The sequence below is a fragment of the Pezoporus wallicus genome, unplaced genomic scaffold (genome assembly GCF_028554395.1).
Source record: "Pezoporus wallicus isolate ANWC-B61680 ecotype Strahan unplaced genomic scaffold, APGP_CSIRO_Pwel_v1 contig_3952, whole genome shotgun sequence".
NCBI lineage: Eukaryota > Metazoa > Chordata > Aves > Psittaciformes > Psittacidae > Pezoporus > Pezoporus wallicus.
Window position 1 is genome coordinate 12337188 of NW_026635034.1, and position 8260 is coordinate 12345447.

The 8260-nt window shown below is 39.3% G+C and overlaps 1 protein-coding gene across 2 annotated transcripts; it reads left to right on the forward strand.

Annotated features, from left to right (window-relative positions):
• Window positions 1-681: 681 nt before the first annotated feature.
• Window positions 682-8082, forward strand: MPHOSPH10 (M-phase phosphoprotein 10). 2 transcript variants are annotated; one of them, XM_057399018.1, is made up of 12 exons: window positions 682-815; window positions 1486-2128; window positions 2911-3053; window positions 3460-3634; window positions 3918-4059; window positions 4474-4541; window positions 5229-5366; window positions 5546-5656; window positions 5891-5998; window positions 6541-6771; window positions 7501-7646; window positions 7949-8082. In XM_057399018.1, the coding sequence occupies exons 1-12, from the start codon at window positions 739-741 to the stop codon at window positions 7965-7967; spliced, it is 2001 nt and encodes a 666-aa protein (XP_057255001.1). In that variant the 5' UTR covers window positions 682-738; the 3' UTR covers window positions 7968-8082. The 2 variants fall into 2 exon arrangements, with proteins under 2 accessions (XP_057255001.1, XP_057255010.1); XM_057399027.1 differs by lacking the exon at window positions 7949-8082 and having other exon boundaries at window positions 7501-7704.
• The last annotated feature ends 178 nt before the right edge of the window (window positions 8083-8260 follow it).

Below are 8260 nucleotides of genomic sequence, written 5' to 3' on the forward strand. Positions count from 1 at the left end.
CCACAGTTTTGGATCGAGGTACCGAATGGCTGTGGATGGCTGGGGCCAGGAGCAGCAGGGTAAATGCAGACGCGTGCAGCCCCTGTCGGTGTGTTTTGCAGCATGGAAGAGGAATGGAATGGGTTGTCTCCCCCAGCTGCAGCTTCCTCACAAGTCTGTGGGTGCAGTGCTTAATTTGACTTCACAAAATAAACTTTGAGGAAGCTATGCGATATAAAGTAACAAAGCACTTGAACACTGGGCAGTGCTAGGAAGTGAATGGAATAGGCATGTGAATGGGTGCCCAGCTAGCTGGGAGCTTGCACACACAGGTAACGTCGGCATTTTGCTCACAGAATCAGCTGGAAATGTGCGGTTCCAAAATAGCCCTTCTATCTAGGTCAGAGAGACAACTGCAAAGATGACTGTAGCGGTACTATATTTAGAGGAGTGTTTCCAGCGCTGATGAACACCCCAATCCAGAGCAGTATCGCGCTCTTCCAAGGCGAGGAAGCAGCAGCCATCGGTAAATGAGTGCAGCACCCTGCTGGCGGTTCAATGCGAAGGCGAGCAGGCGCGCCGAAAGCAGCGGGTGGGACACGAGCAAGCGAGGGGGCTCTGTGGCAGCGGCGAGGAGCCGAGCCGGAACTCCGGTGTGCGGAACCTCGGTGCTGGCCGCGGGACTCGTGCGGAGCGCACAGCCCGCGCCCCAGGGGGCGGTGCCGCCAGGTTGTTCCATGCGCCTCGGCGGGGGGGAAGATGGCGGCAGTGAAGGGGCTGGAGACGTGCCTCAGGGTGGCGGGCGCCGCCGCGGCGCGCCCCGAGCGCTTCCTCAGGTACTGCGGGATGCAGCCTTGCAGCGGCCGAGAGCCAAACCGTGCGTGCGCGGGGGCTGCTCCGCCATGTGTGCGGGACTCGGCGGTCTGCGGGAGGCCGCGGGGGTGTTAACAGCGGCGAGGCCTGCGGGGTCCGTCCTTCAGCGTTCGGGAGCTGGGAGACGGAGGTGTGGGTTTTACGGGCTATGCTGAAGCATGGGTGGTTTTAGAGAAGAAAATTACTTCCCGGCGTCTTGGATAGGGACTTTTTAAAGTCAAGGGACCGTATCGTGGCTGTCTGAGGTGTCTAACGCTATACGATTTACTTCCCCAAATTCAAGATACAGTAAGATACGACTGCGTAGAAGGGTGGAATATTCTTTTCAGTTGGTACTTTATACACTAATCGTAATGAAGCTGTAATGAAATTATAATTGTTTTATTTCAAGGAATGTTTACTAGTAGTACTCCGAAGAAATGTGTAGAAGGTAAGCATCAGCAGTAATTGTTGAAAGGTATTATTGTGTAGCGCCAAAATACGTAAGCATATAAGAGCTGCAGCATGACTATGTGATTAACTTAATAGGAGATGCAAAATGAATGAAAGCTAGTAAATTCTGCAAAATAGAAAATAAAAAATTAATGCTAACTTGCCCTTTTAAAAGCTCTGTTAATTTTTTTTCTACTTCAGTGTGCAAGATGGATTGTCCTCTGACTTCAGAGCATTAACAAAGATTCTCTATGACTTGAATAAAGCTCTGGGAAGTAATATAGTTCGTGGGGGTCCTCTAAAAGAGCTGGTGATAGAAAACTTTGATGAAGAACAGATTTGGCAGCAGCTAGAGCTCCAGAACAATGGAGTTCTCGATTTCTTCAAGAAGTCCATTGCAAGGGATGCCAAGGATGAAGGTCTTTGCCTTCTCTCAGATCAGGAAGAGACTGACTCCGATGCAGAGACCAGCAGCGACAGGGAGTTCGAAGACACCATAATGGATGCAGAAACTGAACAGAAGAATACAAAAGATAAAACTAAAGCTAAAGAAAAGCAGAGTAAACTCAAAAAAAGCAAAATGCAGAAATGCAGTGATGAGGATTCTGATCTTGACTTTGATATTGAGGCATTGGAGCAAGAAACTAAAACAGCCAAGGAGACCACATTAAAAAAAACGGGAAGAAAATCTATAGTGGATGACAAGTTTTTCAAGCTGGCTGAGATGGAAGCTTTTTTAGAACACGCAGAGAAGGAAAACAGGGAGGAAGAAGATGATATTAATTATTTCGAAGACATCATCTCAGATGATGAGGAAGAAGAATCTGAAGAAGCTACAGTCAAAGTAAGAATATCAGCAGATTAACTTTCTGATACCTATTTTCCTTTAACTCAAAACTTGGTATTTGTTAGGATGACTATAAATTGTTGGACTTTGAGTAGGAAATTCCAAGTTAACATTGATTAGATGACTAATGGAAGCTTCAGAAGCTTCATTTTATTTAACATGAATATCTGGTGACAAAATGTCCTAGTATAGAAGAAGATACTCTTTAGATCAGTCTCATGTTTTTTAGATGAATAAAGGAAGAGATAGTATAGTATGTCACAAGAAGTAAATGACCTTGCAGAATTGCAGAATAGGTAACCCAGCAAATTAAAAAGATGTGTCACTCAGCATTGACATCTGGTATCTGGAGATCTCTAAGGTGACTGGTTTTGTAACTGATTTAAGTTTCCTAGCACTTGTTTTGAAAATAAATCTTTTATTATTTAATGTTACCAGACACTTCCACTAGCAAGTAAGAGCTATGCCCAAGGTACAATGGAACATGTACGCATTCTGACAAGTAGTTGGCAAATCTACTGCTCTTTGACTTCTGTATATGTTGAAATTAGAAATGAATTTCAGTGGTAGAATATTTTAAATACTTATACAAGAGATTAGCTTTACTTAGATGCCCTAACACAGGTTAATATTTCACTAAAATGTATTACTCTTACACAGGTAGTGCTATTCCCCACTTGCTAAAGACTTTAATCCTTTAAGACAGGGATACCGTTAGACTTCTGTCAGTCTTAACAGTTCTTGTTTGGTTTGAATTGTTTTCTCTTTTCCCTTCTTAGCCAGTTAAATGTTCTAGAGACTTGACATATGAAGATTTCTTTGATCCGGTCAATGACGATTTAGTAGCTAATGATGTTGAAGATGATCAGGAAGAGGAAGGGGACAGTGCTATTGAAGAGCAGAATGAAGAAAACATGTCTGAGTAAGTATATGCATTATTTGCAGTTAAGAACATCCTTGTAATTGTACACTGAAATAAAGCAGAAAATGAAGTGTGATCACAGGCTTACTTTGGTCATGGTTTGCCATTCTCTGTTACTTGTTGCATGGTCATGATTTGCATTGTCATATGATTTAAAAAGTAGTTCATTTGCTTATCTTTTGAGCATTGTTTCTTGACATTTATTTGAATAGGTCATTTAATAGCTGTAACTTCAGTTCTTGAAAGTTGTTTTTAATATATACAAATTTTCCCAATGTCTCCTGCCTTCGTATTTCTTATGTGTGCATCAGTTTAACAGGTAAACTTCTAATGGCTGAAATAACTTCATGTAAAAAATTATAGAGGCTTTTCAACCTTTATTTTATATTAAATTCTGATATTACAGGGTTGAGGATATGAATGAAATGATGGTGGAGAATATGAGAAGTAAAGAAGCTTCCAAAAAAGTTACTTTTAGTTTGCCAGATGACAGTGAAACAGAAGATATTACTTATATGCAGTCAGAGAAGGGCAGCAATCCCAGTGAAATAAAGTCATCTTTTGAGAAGAGACAGGAAAAGGTAATCATTTCCTTTATTTTGCTAATACTTCAAAACTGGCCAATTTTTTTTTTTTTTCTTATTTATCATATAGTGTGTTCAGTCTCTGGCAAATATGAAGAGGCTATTCACAAATTAAGGGAAAAAGAAAAGTGGCTTCTCTATACCAGATATAGATGCAACCATGTGTTCCCTATCCTGATGTGAGGAGGAGTTAAAGTACCTGAAATAACTATTAAGTTCCTGCCTTAAGTTTAGTTGAGAGCTTTGTGTTTTAAACTTCTTAGGAAATTATGTTTTTCAGATGAGCAAAAAAATAAAAAGTTTAGAAGACGAGTTGTTAGAGGAGAAACCTTGGCAGCTTAAAGGAGAAGTGACTGGACAAAAACGACCTGAAAACAGTCTTTTGGAGGAAACGGTACTTTTTGACCATGCAGTCCGAATGGGTAAGTACTGAGTAAGGGCTTTCCTGAAATCGTGTTGCATGCTGTGTTGGGTTTTCTTGAAACCCTCTGACTTTGCTGAAAACATTTGTGACTCAGGGACTCAAGCGCAGGATAACAAAACACTAAATTAAACCTCTTGGTGTGTTTTTGAGGTTGTGCATTTTTGTGGTGAAACTGTAATATTTTTTATTCGTTTTTAACTGAACAGAACATTTGTTAATTCGGTAGCAGATTTAGTAATTTAGAAGCCTTGCATAATAGTCTCTTCAGGATAGAGGAAAACATTACTTACTTTGCCTTCAGTTGCCACATTTTTGTGAAGGCTTTACTTTCTGTTGCTTATGCTTTGTGGAACAAAAAGTATTTCTTGCTGGAGAAACATTAATCTTCAAATACTTCTCTTTCTCCTCTCAGCACCTGTGATAACGGAAGAAACTACTTTTCAGCTTGAAGATATCATTAAACAGAGAATATTGGATGAGGTTAGTATTTTCCTACTTGGTTTCTCCCTATTTTGTTCACAGATTGATTCACAGGGCACATCTGAAGCATGAGTTTGAAGCTCTTAAACTGTTAGGTGTTATCTTAATTTCTGCAACTAGTTGTTATATTTTTTTTTCCGTATTTCTAAGGAGCTCTGTTTTTACTTGTCTGTTACATGCTTGGATTTTACGTGCTTCATTAAAAATGAGTGTTTGCAGATAAAACTGTGAGGAGTTTATTTGGAATATAAAGTCAGTCTGTAAATTTTGTCTTTTACCTTAACTGTCATGCTCCGAGCATTCTGAACACTAACCCAAACTCCATTGTTTACTTAATTTTTCTTAAAAGCTACTGATAGAAGATTTGTATCCCACAGCTTGTTGAGGCTTGTTAGTTAAACAGGAAAAAAAAAAGAAGGTACATATGGGTGAGAGTATTTAAGAACATGACGCATTCATTATTTCTTACACAATTTTTACCCCAGTGCACTAAAGAAAAGTACACAAGCTAGAGCTGTCTGAGCTGTCTGTTTGGTTTTTTTTTTCCCTTCAAATGAAAGTGTGATACAATGTGTTCCTGGGAAGCTACATGCATAAACTAGTTGATATGTCACATAAGTAATATGAAAAATGTTCTAAATAAGCTGTAGCACCTGTTATTTGACTGTAGTTGCATAACTTTCTCAGGCATGGGATGATGTAGTACCAAAAGAAAAACCAAAAGAGGATGCTTTTGAATACAAGAAACGAATCACTTTGGATGCTGAAAAGAGTAAACTGAGTCTCGCTGAGATCTATGAGCAAGAATACATGAAACTTCACCAGGTAACATAAGCAGTGTCTTTCCTTTTGATTTGAAGTTCAGGTTTGTGGAAGCACTTCAATCTTTCTCTGAGTGTTCACCAGTAAAATTGTTCTGCATTGTATATTGTGTTGTTAGCAGTCTTACTTAAGTAAAATAGCTTTATGAATGACATCGCAGTAATGTTGCGTTATTAATGCAGCAAAAGACTGAAGAGGAGGAAAATCCTGAACACAAAGAAATTCAGGAAATGATGGATTCACTCTTTCAGAAGCTGGATGCACTTTGTAACTTCCACTTCACACCCAAACCTGTGAGTACATAAGTTTCATAAAGTTGGGTTCCCCCACTTCGAGATGGGATACTTTAAATAAATAAAGGGAAATGGAAAGTAAAATAAGCACTGAGTGTTACTGTGGTTGTTTTTATTTCATATTAAATGTGGTGTAATTGCCTCTAAATAAATGCAGATATATAGTATCTTCAGTTAGCTGTAAGCTGCTGTGAGATGATGTTCTGAGTTCTGAATATGTTTCCTTATTTCTAGCCTGTGCCAGAAGTTAAAATAGTTTCAAACCTTCCAGCTGTAAGTATGGAAGAAGTAGCACCTGTTGCTGTTAGTGATGCTGCTCTCTTAGCACCAGAGGAGATCAAGGTAAATATCAATAAAAATCACTTAAGAATTGGGAGGGGATCTGTTGTTGGTAGAAAGGTGTACTGGCTGTCAGATCAGTGGGAGGAATCTGCCCCCTTTCAGCCTGTGGAACTTCCAGCTTTGCATTTTAGTAGTGGTTGTGGTTTTCTTTGGGGGGATGTATTTTGTTGCAGGGTTTTTTGGTTTGATTTGGTTTTTGATAACTGGAAGGAGGTCTACCCTAGACATCAGCTAGGTTGGAAAAGACCTTTAAGATCATTGTGTTTTTGTTCTTGACTATTACATGATGATAACTATTTTCTCACATGTATATAGGTATTTGAAAGGGAAAGCTAAATAACAATAGGGAGGAGCAACTGGCGTGTCTTTGATCAATTGTATAACTCACTTCCCAACTTTTGCTGGTTTTTGGCCTTTACCTCAATGCAGCATTGCCCTGAGCTGGCTGAATGCTTGAAATAACGGAAAACTAAGATTTGAGTATTGCGAAGTGAGCCTTTTCTTTTGCACACTTATGGATCTGGAGATCTTCCTCTCTTTAGGAAAAGAACAAAGCTGGTGATGTAAAAACAGATGCAGAAAAGACTCCCACGGACAAAAAACGAGAACGAAGAAAGAAGAAGCTTCGTAAACGCATGAAGCAAAGAGAAAAGGAGAAACGTCAAAAGCTTCTTGAAAAGATGAAACCAGAACAAGGCACAAAACTTAGCAAAAAAGCTGCTGCAGCAACATTAAAAAGGCTGACAAAAGAAGGCAAAGTCTCTCTGCTCAAGGTAGGGCTCTCTTAAGCAGTCCTGTATAACTTGGGGCTTTCCCAGCTAAACAATATTAAAATCCCAAGGATCGGTAATATTTAGTTAGAGAAAGGGAAAAGGGAACTTTGTGATAAAGAATTACGAAGGTCAGGGTTTCTTTCCTTCCCATCCCTTGTGGCACTACATCTCCTAATCTCTCTCCATTGCCTCAAAAATTCTTGTAGACAGGTGGTATTTGCTTACTACTCAAACCTTGGTGGTAATCTCACCAGATCTTGGTTTGCATATACAGTATCCATAGTGTATATGCAAACTATACTATAAAACATTAAAATTGTGTACCACCTATGATGCCTTTATAAATTATTTTTTTAATTCTGAAATTTTAAGGTATTAGAAACTAATAGGAAGAATAACTTGATTACTGCTAGAATATTCTTGAATACTTCTAGAAAGTGCTTACTTTTCAAAGGAGAGTGTAACATGAAATGCAGATATGTTGTAGCTCATGTTGTGCAAGGATTCATTCCTGCTGCCTGTTCTTAACCTACCATGCTAACTGCTCATTAGAAAGGGAGCTCTTTATTTTACATGGCAGGAGTGGTATAAGAAAGCAGTGAAAAACATCCTTTGAAAAACAATTATCAGATTATTTTTTTTAAGTTGAATACCATTATATGTGAGTAAGTAGTATAATGATACTGTTTGTAAATGTGGTGTTATAATGAATGTATTGTTTGTTGATAGGATGAAGGTAAAGACAAGGTGTTGAAATCATCCCAGGCCTTCTTCTCTCAACTGCAAGATCAAGTAAAAATGCAAATCAAAGATGCAAGCAAGTTAAAGAAGAAACAGAAGAAGCAGACAGCAACCTCTGTTCATAAACTGAAATTGTAATTTACCTTTTTAGATATGTTGCATTTTGTATATATTAAAAGGTTTCTACATAAATTCTCATTTTTGAGTAGGTTTTGTTCTGTCAGTCCTCTAATGTTCTGTGAACTTCTGCAGCGTGGTAGAGACTTTTCTTTAGGTTTTACTTTTATTTTCTAATAGAGAGGTCTGATTATGTCTTTTTATTCCAAAAACAAAGCTTCTTGCCACGGCCAAACACATGTGGAACACTTGGTTGTAGAGTTCGGTTTGGGCCATAGCTTTTCTGTCTGCTGTTGTAATAGCTCTGTATCTATTGCAGGAATAACTACATTTATTGAAGAACTTAAGATGTATCCAGGTGCTATAAATTGGAAATGATATTTTGAAATTGTGATTACCGGGAGGGAGGACATGGAAGCTTCTTACCTCTGCAGTAACTCGAGTAAGCAAACGGTGTCACAAGATGTTTCTCAGGGTGGATATATGTCAGTATTTGCGCTTCCAGCTCGTGCCCCTACTTCCCCTTTCTAAAGGAAGGTGTTCACCCTTCGCTGTTCGAAGGAAACGTTGGATTTAGAGAGGATAAGATGTCGGTTGATGGGGCTTTCCCGACGGGCGCTACCCGGCATCC

Bases quoted from the DNA above. Each gene is read 5' to 3' on its own strand.
- MPHOSPH10 (XM_057399018.1), top strand. From the start codon at position 739: ATGGCGGCAGTGAAGGGGCTGGAGACGTGCCTCAGGGTGGCGGGCGCC. The intron at 816-1,485 runs GTACTGCGGGAT...TTTCTACTTCAG, and splicing joins CGCCCCGAGCGCTTCCTCAG to TGTGCAAGATGGATTGTCCT. The intron at 3,054-3,459 runs GTAAGTATATGC...CTGATATTACAG, and splicing joins AATGAAGAAAACATGTCTGA to GGTTGAGGATATGAATGAAA.